Source organism: Piliocolobus tephrosceles, chromosome 1 (assembly GCF_002776525.5).
Source record: "Piliocolobus tephrosceles isolate RC106 chromosome 1, ASM277652v3, whole genome shotgun sequence".
NCBI lineage: Eukaryota > Metazoa > Chordata > Mammalia > Primates > Cercopithecidae > Piliocolobus > Piliocolobus tephrosceles.
In genome coordinates, this window is record NC_045434.1 from 111,598,123 (window position 1) to 111,612,575 (window position 14,453).

The 14,453-nt window shown below is 40.5% G+C and overlaps 1 protein-coding gene across 1 annotated transcript in view; it reads right to left on the minus strand.

The window, feature by feature from the left end:
- Positions 1-14,453, minus strand: part of GNAI3 (G protein subunit alpha i3) — a 46,411-nt gene that overhangs the window by 16,571 nt on the left and 15,387 nt on the right. The window contains exons 2-3 of the mRNA XM_023232689.3: positions 2,943-2,985; positions 2,685-2,826 (exon numbers count right to left, since the gene is read on the minus strand). Of these exons, the coding sequence (XP_023088457.1) occupies positions 2,685-2,826; positions 2,943-2,985 (185 nt within the window). The remainder of the gene's footprint in view (positions 1-2,684; positions 2,827-2,942; positions 2,986-14,453) is intronic.

Consider the following 14,453-nt stretch of genomic DNA (forward strand, 5'->3'; position numbering starts at 1 on the left):
CCAACACGGAGAAACCCCCATCTGTACTAAAAATACAAAAAAATTAGGTGGGCATGGTGGTGCATGCCTGTAATCCCAGCTACTCAGGAGGCTGAGGCAGGAGAATCGCTTGAACCCAGGAGGCAGAGGTTGCAGTGAGCCGAGGCCACACCATTGCACTCCAGCCTGGGCAACAAGAGCGAAACTCCATCTCAAAAAAAAAAAAAAAAGAAGAGGCCCCTCTTAATAATAAACTTCACCCCCCACACTTAAGCAGATGTGAAAAAGTAACCTATTCCACACCCAGCTCTATTTCTTTTTTTTCATTCACACTCTCTAACCAACTATAAAAACTAGAGTAGAGGCCGGGCACAGTGAATCACGCCTGTAATCCCAGCACTTGGGGAGGATGAGGCAAGTGTATCACCTGAAGTCAGGAATTCAAGACCAGCCTGGCCAGGAATTCAAGACCAGCCTGGCCAACATGATGAAACCCCGTTTCTACTAAAAATACAAAAATTAGCCAGGCATAGTGGCGGGTGCCTGTAATCCCAGCTACTCGGGAGGCTGACGTAGGAGAATCGCTTGAACCCAGGAGGCAGAGGTTGCAATGAGCCAGGATTGTGCCGTTACACTCTAGCCTGGGTGACAAGAGCAAAACTCTGTCTCAAAAAACAAACAAACAAAAACACTAGAGGACAACAAGAGAGGAGCTATAAACATAAAACCTTACACATGGGGGAAAAAAATAAACATTTAAAAATTATAATACAGGATTATAGATTAGGTTATGTGGACACCAGAAAGCTGAATGATTTAGGAGGCCTGACAGGGATTAATGACGTCAACTGCATCTGGTGACACAGGAGTGTTAGGACACAAAGATTAATGACAACTGATTTGGTAACGGAAAGAAATGGGGTTGGGTGCCGTGGCTCACGCCTGTAATCCCAGCACTTTGGGAGACTGAAGCGGGCGGATTACGAGGTCAGGAGTTCGAGACCAGCCTGCCAACATGGTGAAACTCCATCTCTACTAAAAATACAAAAATTAGCTATAATCTCAGATGCTCAGGAGGCTGAGGCAGGAGAATCACTTGAATCCGGGAGGCGGAGGTTACAGTAAGCCGAGATTGCGCCATTGCACTCCAGCCTGGGTGACAGGGAGAGAGTCCGTCTCAAAAAAAAAAAAGAAATGAAAGGGTAGGGAGATAAATAAAGGAAGACAGACAGTGGGGAATAACATTAAAGAGGGAAAGAGAAAAGGGACAAACTAAAAGAATCAGTAACTGAGATGGAGAAAAAGCCAACAGAGAGAGGGGAGGGAAGAGAATAAATACAGTACTACTGACCAGTTATCAGATACAACAAATACAACAGAGAAGTAGAGTTAGGTAACAGGGAGAAATGAGAAATGGGAAAAAGAAAATAAGACCACAGATAGAGCTGGTATGAAGAAGAAAAAGAGGAAAAGAAGGAAAGAAAAGCAGGAGGTGGGAGAAGGAATAGGAAAGGGTAAGACAAGGATAAACGCTTTTTTTTGCTTGACTGCCAAACTTCCCCACGCGGATGCATAGAAAAATAGTTTCTATGTGATATATTTTACAAAAATATGAAAGTCACATTCACATATTTTCTCTTATTTTGTGATACTCATCTCTCATTTTACAATCCCTAATCTAGCTCTTCTTCCTTTATGCCATTTCTAAGACACTTTCCAGTCTAACACTATCCAACTGTGACCACCCTTTCAGTATTTCCCCTCAACAATTTCCTATCTTTTTATCAAATATAAATTCACATTTAGTAAGTTGGAAGTGGCTTATAAGAGTTCCTAAGCGACTTCATAGACATATAGGTTTCGCCTTTCCAGGCAGACTTCCCAAATCACCTCCTTTTATTTTGCCATGGCATGTAAGTATGACACTCTGAACACAGCCAGTGAGTCCCTTAGATGTAGGAAATAATTCTATAATTTCCCAGCCTTTTCTGGAATTTAACTGATAGTAATATCAAAGATCTTCTGCCTTCATTTTGGCCCCTTCCCCAATGGCATAAAACATCCTAATTATACATGCTCTAATTTTATAAACTAGATCTTCAGGGTCCACTAAGTATTATAATAATAATACAACTTTTTAAATAGCTGACATGTGCAAGGCATTAAAGAATTATACTAGGGCATGGTATATGCCAATTCTATAGCCTAAGGTTCCATGTAGTATACAGTATTCTTGAATATCTGACTTAGATATTCAAGAATTTGGACTTAGTGCTCATGTCCTTACAGAATTTATTCGGCAAGACTGATTTTGGCCTTTAATCTGTACACCTCAGAAAGCAGAGCTACATATCATGGCAACCTTTCTCTTAGATTATTATTTTAATGTACTATTATCAACTACTATAAAAGTCAAGAGTGCTGTTAAAAAAAAAAAAAAAAAAAAGGCAACTGAATAGAACAGTTATCCCAGAAACCTATGATGCATCCACAGAATCCCATTTCCTAGACTCCTCTTGGGGTGGTTACATCTAACACCTTCTAAAGTAGATTGCTAACACTTCTCAAATGAGCACAAAGTACTTTACTACATTTTATCTTGTTGCTTAAATTCATTTCCCTAAAACATGAAGCAAAAATTTTGCCTAACTTAAAACTGTATCTGCTGAATAAGAGCAAGTGAAGAGGAAATGAGAAACACTTACTGCCCTGACAGCTTCCCCAAAGTCAATCTTTAGCCGTCCCATGGCTCTTATGATTGCAATGATGGACTGTATAGTATTGCTGTAGACAACTACTTTATATTGTTTACATTCATCCTCTGAATAGCCATCCTCATGAATGATTCTTTAAAACAAAGAAAACCACAAGTCAACAGTGTGGACCTAAAATGAAAAGATACTATGAATTTTATATGCATTAGGAGAAATCCTAGTCTAACAAAATGCCACATTCCAACTTACTTCATCTGTTTCACAATGGTGCTTTTACCAGATTCTCCAGCACCTGAAAGAAAAGAAAACCAGACTTTGAATTTCTCGGTAATCAACATAAAAGTATAATATCAACATGAATGATAACTCTAGATTGATGGAAACCACAGGTCCTAGGGAAAATTTTGGTGAGGCTTTCATGTCTATCGAGAAAATGTATGGAGCTTCTCCACTATAGCATTTTACTTTCTTTACATAACTCAGCAACCAAGTATAATTTATTGACAGTGTCCTAGGGCTTGCTTGGTATCGTTTGTGTAAAATAGGCATATCCAAGGACAGATGGTAACATAAACTTTTGGAGGAACTCATTCACTACATAAAACATGACATAAACACTGAATATGGGCAAAAATGAAATGATTATTTTTTGGTCTATTCATTTTTATTAATTCCTCTGTTGCTGCCTGCCCATACAAGAGAAATGTTCTGAGGGCAATCCTATCAGTCACAGAACTAAAGATGTTTTAAATAGAAGTAGAGAAGGCACTGTTCTATCAATTTCTCACCATATACCACCTCAAGACCACCCTGCCCTCCTTAGCCAGCTGGAATCACTTTAAACAAATGACCACAAATGTCAAGCTGGCCTTCTGACCTCCTTGACAAAGCCACCTGCTAGATCTTCCCTAGTCAACTCATTTTGCTATCTTTCAAGATCCCTATATCACACCACCTCCTCTCTCTCAAATTTTATAAACCCCTTCCCACTTCTGACTCTCAGCTGATGATCCTGCCCTACTTTTCCATAAAAATTAAAGCAATCAGAAAAAACTACCTCATTTTCCCACAACCACATCTACCAGTCTATCTGTACCTCCATTAATATTCTGTACCTTCATCAACGGATGAAAAGTCTCTGCCCATGTTTTAAAATCAACTTCTCCCCTTGTGCACCTTCATTTTACCTACTCAAGGTCATGGCTGCTGCAATTTCCCATGATATTTCCCACGTCTCAAATATGATCAATTTTTTCTTTCCACTGGGTCATTCTCATCAGCATACAAGCTTACTATACTATTTTCCATCTTTAAATCAACACACATACACACCCCTAACTTTCCTTGACCCCACACATTTTCTTCTAGCTACCACTCCATTTTCTCTATCCCTCTTTGCAGCAAAACTCCTCTAATGTGCCATCTATACTCAACTGCCTCCAATTTTGTACATTCAATTCTGTCCTTCAGCTATGCTAATCAGGCTTTCATCCCCACCACTCTACTGAAACCACTTCTCAAGGTCTCCAAAAACTTCCATCTTGACAAACCCAGTTGGTCAATTCTTGCTGCTCATCTTAGCCTCTTAAGCAGAATTTGTCTAAGTTGAAATATTTTCTTCACTAGGCAGGCTTCTAGCCAACACACCCTTCAGGTTTGATTCCTACTTCACTCCTCAATCTCCTCTCTCCAGTTTCTGAATCCTTTTTTTTTCTTTTCTTTTCTTTTTTTTGAGATGGAGTCCCACTCTGTAGCCCAGACTGGAGTGCAATGGTACAATCTCGGCTCACCGCAACCTCCGCCTCCCAGGTTCAAGCAATTCTCCTGTTTCAGCCTCCTGAGTAGCTGGGATTACAGGCTCCCACCTTAACACCCGGCTAATTTTTGTATTTTTAGTAGAGATAGGGTTTCGCCATGTTAGCCAGGCTGGTCACAAACTCCTGACCTCGGTGATCTGCCTGCCTCAGCCTCCCAAAATGCTGGTATTACAGGCGTGAGCCACCGCACCTGGCCCAGTTTCTGAATTCTAAAGGTTGTATTGCTTCAGGGCTCCCTCCTTGGCCCTTTCCCCTATCTAAACTCATTCTCTAAGTTATCTAATCTCATCGCCTTTATTTTTTGGAGACAGACTCTTGCTCCGTCACCCAGGCTGGAGTGCAGTGGCGCAATCTTGGCTCACTGCAACATCTACCTCCCAGGTTCAAGTGATTCTCCTGCCTCAGCCTCCTGAGTAGCTGGGACTACAAGCACGTGCCACCACATCTGGCTAATTTTTGTATTTTTAGTAGAGACGGGGTTTCACCATGTTCACCAGGCTGCTCTCGAACTCCTGGGCTCAAGCAATCCACCTGCCTCGGCCTCCCAAAGTGCTGGGATTACAGAAATGAGCCACCACACCCGGCCCTAATCTCACGGCTTAAATACTATTCATAAACCAATCATAACAGGTAACATCTAGTGAGTAACCTCGGGCATGCTGTTCTAACCACTTTGTTTGTAACAACTAATCTTTTTTTTTTTTTGAGACGGAGTCTCGCTCTGTCGCCCAGGCTGGAGTGCAGTGGCCAGATCTCAGCTCACTGCAAGCTCCGCCTCCTGGGTTTACGCCATTCTCCTGCCTCAGCCTCCTGAGTAGCTGGGACTACAGGCGCCCACCACCTCGCCCGGCTAGTTTTTTGTATTTTTTAGTAGAGACGGGGTTTCACCGTGTTAGCCAGGATGGTCTCGATCTCCTGACTTCGTGATCCGCCCGTCTCGGCCTCCCAAAGTGCTGGGATTACAGGCTTGAGCCACTGCGCCCGGCCTGTAACAACTAATCTAATCCTCACAATAACCCTATGAGGTAGACATTATCATCCCCATTTTACAGATGAGATTAATGATGCAGACAGATGTCAAGTAACTTGCCTACAATTACACAGTTAGTAAGTGGCAGAACTGAAATCTGCATTCACAGTTTGGCTCCAAAGCTGGTGTTTACTGCCTCTATACTACTGATTTCCAAATTTAGATCTCTAATCTTGGCTTCTAACCTTGGTTCCAGATTCATATATCTAAACCATCTACCTGATATTAGATTTCTAGCAGGTATTTAGATTTCACAAACCTAAAATGCTCAAAACTGAGATACTGATTCCCCAACTCACTCTCACCTCAAAACAAACCCTGCTCCTCCCTCAGTCTTCTCATTCCTGTAAATGGCACCAACATTCACCAGTTGCTCAAGTCAAAAATGTTAAGTGACACGTGACTAATATGCAGATAAGACAAGGATGCCAGTACCAATCTGTATATTAAATATTAGTAAAGCTTAATTTTTTAAATAAAGCAATATAAATAGTTAATGTAATAGTTTTAACAGTTTGTTCCTGAACATTGAACACCATAGGCCTAGGTCACTGCAAAAGCTTCCTAAATAGTCCAGTGCTTCAGACCTTGCCTTTTCTACAGCCAGTTTGCCAGTCAGTAGGTAGAATAAACTTTGTAAAATGTATATTAGACCCTGTCACACGATCTCCAGTTATACTCAAAATCCATGAGCATTTTTGTGCAATATACTCTGGCCCCTGCCTACCTCTTCACCCTTACCTCTTGTTACTCTCCACTTTGTCCTCCCTGCTCTTGTCAGACCAGCATTCTTGCTTTTCCTCCAACATACCAAACCGGTTCTTACTGAGTTAGGTCCTGACTCGGTCTTCCTGTCTTTAAGTTTACTGTTACCTGAAATAAGTTTTGCAAGATTTTCTTTTTCACAGGAACAGCTTTTTCTGACTAATCTATCTAAATAGTTCTCACCTCGTCACAGTCTCTCCCCTTATTCTGTTATATTTTTTCATAGCACTTACCACTTCCTCACATGACAGATTAGCTCATTTCTTACCTTCCGCACTAAAATATAAGCTCCATGAAGGCTTATTCATCCCTGCATTCCCAGGGCCTTAAATTGGTCATGACATAAATTATCTACTCAAATAAATATTACTAAACAATGAAAAATATTTAGTAACCATGATTCTTTACTAAATATTTCTCAACTTTACTAACCAAAAGTTAATTAAAATCCAAATATAAAAATTCTAGACAACTACATTCTTACAGAATCAAAAGGTACATTTATATATGACCTTGTCTTATTATATAATCGATAATCAGGTAGTACTACATAGTTAATATTCAAGTAGCACATAGGACTTTCTTACGATGCTGTTATAAAAAGGTGAATCCTCTCATTCATATCTAAAAAAACCAATGATTCTACTCTGGGGAAGAAAATACAAATGCATACCAGTTATATTTTAAATTGTTTAAAAGACAAAATTCCCAGATTATCCATATTAACAAGAGCTACTAAATTAAGAAAAGTTGAGATTAATAAATCAATGTGTACTATTCTTTTATATATTGAAAACCACATTTCCATCATTCATGTGAGATTATCTTGAATGAAATAATAAATCTATTAATCTCAGAATCAATGTCTACCTATCTCATTAATCCTAGCCTATGGATGTGCTGATTAAAAAAAAAAACCCTCTGTTGCCCTACCTCTCTCACATTTTTCCAAGGCTCCCTGAGAAAATGTCAGTTTGCCTTTCCCTTTATTACCACACTAACATCTTCTTCCTAGCTTCCAGTTCCGTCTCTTGCACCTTGGCAGGGCACAGTGGCTCACGCCTATAATCCCAGCACTTTGGGAGGCCGAGGCTGGTGGATCACCTGAGGTCAGGAGGTCGAGACCAGCCATGGCCAACATGGTGAAACTCTGTTTCTACTAAAAATACAAAAAATTAGCCAGGCGTGGTGGTGGGCACCTGTAATCCCAGCTACTTAAGAGGCTGAGGTATGAGAATCACTTGAACCCGGGAGGCAGAGGTTGCAGTGAGCCAAGATCACACCATGGCACTCCACCCTGGGCAACAGATCGAGACTCTGTCTTTAAAAAAAAAAAAAAAAGGCACTTCTAACTGCCCACAGAACTAAATACGGATTTGTTTCAGTGGGTGTTCCGGGGGGCATCTTATACAAATAAAGAGTGAATCACTTTATACCAAAAGTCTTTGACCCACTTGGCTTCTAGATCACCATGAAGGGTGCCACCATCTTATCCATCTTCCAAGTATGAAATATAAGAGTCATCTGGAACCCACTCACTTCTCTTCTCTCCTTACCAAGCTGCAACAAAATCTTCTTTCTTCTTACGCATTTCTCAAATTAATCCTTTCTATCCTTCACATGTCTGAGCCTGATGTTGCACCTATTATATGTTACTGCTGTGATTTTCTGAAGCTTCCAGCTCAAAGCCCCTCTCCCTTCTCATCATTTCCAAGCGGCACTTTTTTTTTTTCTTTAATAGTCTTGCTCCATTGCCCAGACTGGAGTGCAATGGTGCAAACTCAGTTCACTGCAACCTCTGTCTCCCGGGTTCAAGCAATTCTCCTGCCTCGGCCTCCCAAGTAGCTGGGATTACAGGCGCCTGTCCCAAGTGGCACTATTTTTAAAACCATCAGTTTATCTAACAATTCTCCAAATTATTGAAACACTTTCTATAACCCTTTCTTATTAGATCTGGGATCTTCACTTTTACCTCAATTCTCTGTGCTCCATTGTTCTAGCAGTAAGCTCCCTTTTCATAACATCTCACTGTTGCGTTTTCCCCAAGCTGCTTCCTAGGTTCCATCTCCCTACCCCACAACACACGTGGTGTTTGGAACTTCCTAATTTTTTCTGCATCTTTTATCTCTTTTTTCAAAAATTTATCACAAGTTTAAGGGGAGATTCAGTTGCCCATCTTCAATACACCAGGGAAGTGATAGTTGAAATACAAAGAATGGGAAGATGCAAAGGATATTGCAAAGACAATATCTATGGCTTGGAAAGGGAGGAACTGAAGAGGACTCCGTATGCCGAAGGGATGGAACTGCGCAGGGTGTTAGGATATACAGGGGAGAAAAAGTTGGAAAGGTCCCAGAAACAGGAGGGAATAGGATCCATTCAACATAAAAGCTTTGTCCTTTAAAAGATATCCTATATAAGTAGGAAAAAAGGATGAGAGGTGAAGTGATAGAGATTTTTGAGAATAAAAGGAGGAAGGAAGCCATGTTAGTCTCATTCTCAATAAAAGAGGCAAGGCAATCTGCAGAGAATAAAGGAAGAGGATTAATTTAGAAAACTATCTGGGGACAGGGCATGGTTGGTTCACACCTATAACCCCACCACTCTGGGAGGCCAAGGCAGGAAGATCACTTGAGGCCATGAGTTCAAGACCAGTCTAGGCAACATAGGCAAACCTCATCTCAACCAAAAAAAAAAAAAAAACAAACCAACAAAACAAAACAAGAATAACACAAAAAATTAGCTAAGCCTAGTAGCACACACCTGTAATCTCAGCTACTTGGGAAAATCTCTTGAGCCCAGGAATTCAAGGTTGCAGTGAGTTACAAGTGTGCTACTACACTCAAACCTGGGCACAGAGCAAGACCTTGTCCCAGCAAAAAGAAAAAGAAAATTATCTGTGTTTATCTACAATTTGAATACATAATCATCAACACTGTTAAACCAAAAAAAAATTCACCAATATGGAGCCGGGCACGGTGGCTCACGCCTATAATCCCAGCACTTGGGGAGGCCGAGACGGGCAGATCACAAGGTCAGGAAATCGACACCAACCTGGCTAACACGGTGAAACCCCGTCTCTACTAAAAATATAAAAAAAATTAGCCAGGCATGCTGGCGGGCACCTGTAGTCCCAGCTACTCAGGAGGTTGAGGCAGGAGAATGCCGTGAACCCGGGAGGCAGAGCTTGCAGTAAGCCGAGATCGCGCCATTGTACTCCAGCCTGGATGACTGAACGAGACTCCATATAAAAAAAAAAAATTCGCCAACATGTACTCTAATGTAGAATCACTGTATTTACCTAAACATGGGTTTTTTGTTTGTTTTTTGTTTTGAGACAGAGTCTTACTCTGTCACCCAGGTTGGAGTGTAGTGGCACAATCACAGTTCACTGCGGTCTCAATCTCCCGGGCTCAAGCAATCCTCCTCCCTCAGCCTCCTGAGTAGCTGGGCGTAGCTAGGACTACAGGTGCACACCATCGTGCCTGGCTAATTTTTTTTTTTTTTTTTAGTAGAGATGAAGTCTCACTATGTTGCCCAGGCTGGCCTCAAACTCCTGAGCTCAAGCAATCCTCCCGCCTCACCTCCCAAAGTGCTGGGATTACAGGGGCAAGCCACTACACCCAGCCACATGTTCTTAATTGAATTTTTAAAATGATGTCTGAGCAGGTACCAGAGCATATGCTCTCCATCCCTCAATAACATGTATTACATTATGGGTATGCAAAGTGAGAGATGGTGATAATTTCTTTGCAAGGTAATTTTTAAACAAGGCCTAAAGTGATTGGAATTTGGAACTGCTAAAACAAATAAACCATCATCATATATGAGCAAACTCATTCAGCTCACATACAGACTGATTTTAAAAATTAACCCTGACAGATGGCTAATTCTCAAAAAAAAAAACACTATCCCCTGAGGCCTTCTCTTTTTTCTCTTTCATTTGACTAAAGCCAGTCCAAAGAAGATACATATTATGCGAATTTCTATTTCTGTGCCTTCAAGCACAATGAATTTCCTCATTTGAATGGGGGTCAATAGAAAATGCTTAAAACAGTGCCTGGCACACAGTAAATGTTCCATAAATGTTAGCTAGTTATTATTTATGAATGCTGTTTTCAATGTTGAGAATATCACCAAGTAATGTTAAGGCCTCGCAAAGTTTCATTTAGTAATAACAACTTGGATACTGATGTTGGTTCAAAATTCCAGTAAAAATGGTCTAACTATTTAGCAGTGGTTTCATAATAATAAAATCCTAGACAGAATCTGGATTCACACACTTAAACTGTAACTTATAACCTGAAATTTACAGCAAACTATAATATATCAAAGCATTAGTCGTTTTCTTCACCCTATCCTGAAGAACAAAAACACTCTCTTCTTTAAATGTATTTTCAGTCCCAGATATTCCTGTCTACTATCACCTCTCCTTTTCATCCATTTACAGCTCTATAGCTTTTCCTTGAAGCTTTCTCACAGGTCTCTCTGTACCACTACCACCTGAGATAGCGGTTATTCCAAGGGTACCTGAAACATCTCCTCTTCCTGTTAAATACTGGTTTCTATAGAGAAATCTTAAAATTTTTAGTAGCAGGATTATAATTAGAGTATAGTCCCTCTTTCAGAGGTCTGGACAGTCAAGTCCCAGTATGGCACTATTTTTAGATAACCTTCTAGTCAGTGCTAGACCAACACTCTCTCTTCTACCAGGCCCCGTTATCAGACATATAGGAACACGTGACCAGAATAGGCGCAGACAGCCCCTCTCTCACAGCAGGCTGAAAGCTTGATCAGCAAATAAAATTGATTTTTTTGCTAACTTATTCTTGCCTTTCATTTACAACAGGAAAGAAAAAAGAATTGTGAGCATCTACAACTAAAGATCGTAGGAGAAAGCCCATGCTATTTCCAATAGGAGTACCTACTGCTCCTGGTTGATTCCTTTTAGTAACAGGTATAAGTATGTAACTCTAAAATTTCAGAGTAAGGTTAAAAATGACATTTTAGGCCGGGTGCGGTGGCTCATGCCTGTAATGCCAGCACTTTGGGAGGCTGAGGTGGGTGGATCACCTGAGGTCAGGAGTTCAAGACCAGCCTGGCCAACAGAGTGAAACCTCATCTCTACTAAAAATACAAAAAATTAGCCAGATGTGGTGGCAGACACCTGTAATCCCAGCTATTCAGGAGGCTGAGGCAGGAGAATCGCTTGAATCCAGGAGGTGGAGGTTGCACTGAGCCAAGACCACACCATTGCACTCTGGCCTGGGCAACAAGAGCAAAACACCGTCTCAAACAAACAAACAAACAAAATGACATTTCATTCAAATGGCTTTTCAAGGTACTACACTTAATTTAAAAACCAGTTGCTTCTTAGTTCAATAAAAGAAAAGGCTAGAAGAATAACAGATAGGAAAAACAGCACTGAGGAAATAAAAAAAATTTTTTTAACAAACATGTCTCCTACATGCCTGAAAATGCTGAAAATTGTGACTTCAAATACAAATAAGTTTATGGACTTTATGGTCTGGTGGGAGAAGTTAGAGATCTATTTTTCTTGTGAAATTATCAAGTTTCCTTAGCCTACAATCTCAAAACAGTTTTTCAGCCAGCCCACTATCCCTCTAAACATGACAAGCCTCTATACATGCTATAAACATCCGTGAAACTCCTATTCAACTCAGACTTCAACTCCTTGCGGAAGCCCACCTCATTCATTCTGAACAGTTATCACTTCCACCCTGGTGGCTGACAGATTACTCCCTTTGCACATCAGTTCAAGAGGTTAACTTCCAAAACTAGCTCCCAAACTGTCCTTCCCAGCCACCTCACCTCATTTTATCTCTACCCAGCTCTGGCTACTGTAAAAAAATTATTTGACTCTCTTCCTAACTCCTAATCTCCTTGCTTCTCGTAAGTTGCTAATTGGTTTTCCTGATTTTGATTAAAATAGTAATGAAACCCTTTCTGTCACAACCTGAAAACTCTTCCGTATCTATGTTATTCTCCCTCAAGGCACCCTGACCAGGCTCAACCTGACTTTACAGGGTAATGTCAAACACTATTACATTAGTACTTGGTCAAATTATCGTAATTATTCTGGTTTGTGCCTGTTTAGGACTCCACTAGCCCTAAACTCAAAGCACAATCCTTGAAATCACAAAATTGTGATTTCTTTTTGTGCACCTCCCGCCAATCTAGAGCAAAATCTAGGACAGAGCAGACACTTAATGACTATCTGTGAGATGAATGGCTTGAGTTTCTATAATATTCAGTGGTTGCTTAATCACATGAATTACGATGCCAGATGCAATGGATGGAATCTTCAATGTGGGTAGTTAACAGAAACAGAAGATGTCCATTCCTATGCTATCTTTATTCGGCCTCACACCCACTCTTGGCCCTTCAACTGTTATCCCATGACTGTACTGACAATAAATTTGGACTCACTCACTAACCTCACTCCCTTCTAGCCTTACTCTCAAACCCTTGTCCTAGTTCCCTTGCACTCATCATCTCATTCTATCCCTAACCCCTAGAAGAGTATATAAAACATAGTGAGCACTCATTTATTATTTGTTCAGGGAGATCATCAATGAGTGTGTGTTTTTTTTTTTTTTTTTTGAGACAGAGTCTCACTCTGTCACCCAGTGGCACAATCTCGACTCACTGCAACTTCTGCTGCCCGGGTTCAAGTGATTCTCCTGTCTCAGCCTCCCAAGTAGCTGGGATTACAGGCGCCTGCCACCACGCCCGTCCTATTTTTTTTTGTAGTTTTAGTAGAGACGGGGTTTCACCATCTTGGCCAGGCTTGTCTTGAACTCCTGATCTCATGATCCACCAGCCTCGGCCTCCCGAAGTGCTAGGATTACAGGCATGAGCCACCGTGCCTGGCTACGAATGAATATCTTAAGGATAAAAGAAGGCAGTGAGTTGAAACTGGAAGAGAGCTAATGGTCTTTTCTTTGAAAAAGATTGTTCTAGGAAGCAATCACATACCAATTATCAAAAAAGCTTAAAGAGCATATGAGAAAATTTTGATAAAACTTAACTGACATATTAGAATTTCAGAACACCTGCCTGCCCATAATCTCTTCTATAAAAATCCCTACTTCACTACCTCAGTGAGGAATGGCCCACACGATCTAGGCCACATCCTTTCCTGTGACTGAATTGAGAGTAAATGCCTAACACAGGAGTCACCCAGTCACAGACTGTTGGGGGCCTAAGTGACCTAGCTCCAAAAGATGAGCAGGACCAACTGGATTATCTGAGGAATCTGCACTAGGAGATACATGTGAAAAAAACCTAGGCTACCATAATAGAGCTTCATGCACAACAAGGTCACAAAGGAAGAGATTCAGAGGAAGGTTGGTCTGGAGAGAAGAGAACAGACAAATGTGCAGTGAGACTTAAAGGAGACAGTTCACAAAAAAAGAGACATCAAGTAAGTGAGGAAACAGAGAGTGAATGGGGGAAGGGCACCTTTGTTTTACAACAAAGGTTGTTGCCCCAGTTTAAAAAACAAAAGACAAACAAACACACAAACAAAAACACAAATGGGTGGGACCAAGGAAAGAGAAAGAGGGGAACAAGAAAAGGTAAGAAAGCAAAAAAATAAAATAAATAAAATAAAATAAAGGCAGAAACAGTGAAGCCAGCAAGAGGCAAAAACAGACAAAAAAGAGACAACAGTCTGGCCAGTCTAAGAGCTGCCTCAGTTCCTGCGGCCTGATTCTCCAACTCTTCCTGTATTCCCGCATACACCTTTCTATAGTCTAACAATAACCTATTAACCCACCAACTTTTGGTCCTAGTTTGAATGAGTTTTCTTTTCCTTGCCACCAAAAAAAAAAAAAAAAAAAAACACAAAAAAACTGAATGGAATTGGCTTTAAGGACATGAAAATTACCTTTTTTGCCTTTAAAACTTTAGGTTGTTTTTTATTAAATAAATATTGTATACATAAAAGGGAATACTTACAACAAATGTATAACAAAAATATCTATGTACCTATTGTCCAGCATCAAAAATTAAACCTTACCATTTATCTTTGAAGCAACCTATGTGTCCCTCCCAATATCAGTTACTGTTTCATTAAATATTTCTAGAGGGTAAAATATGTAATGACAGAGGGGGAGATGTTTT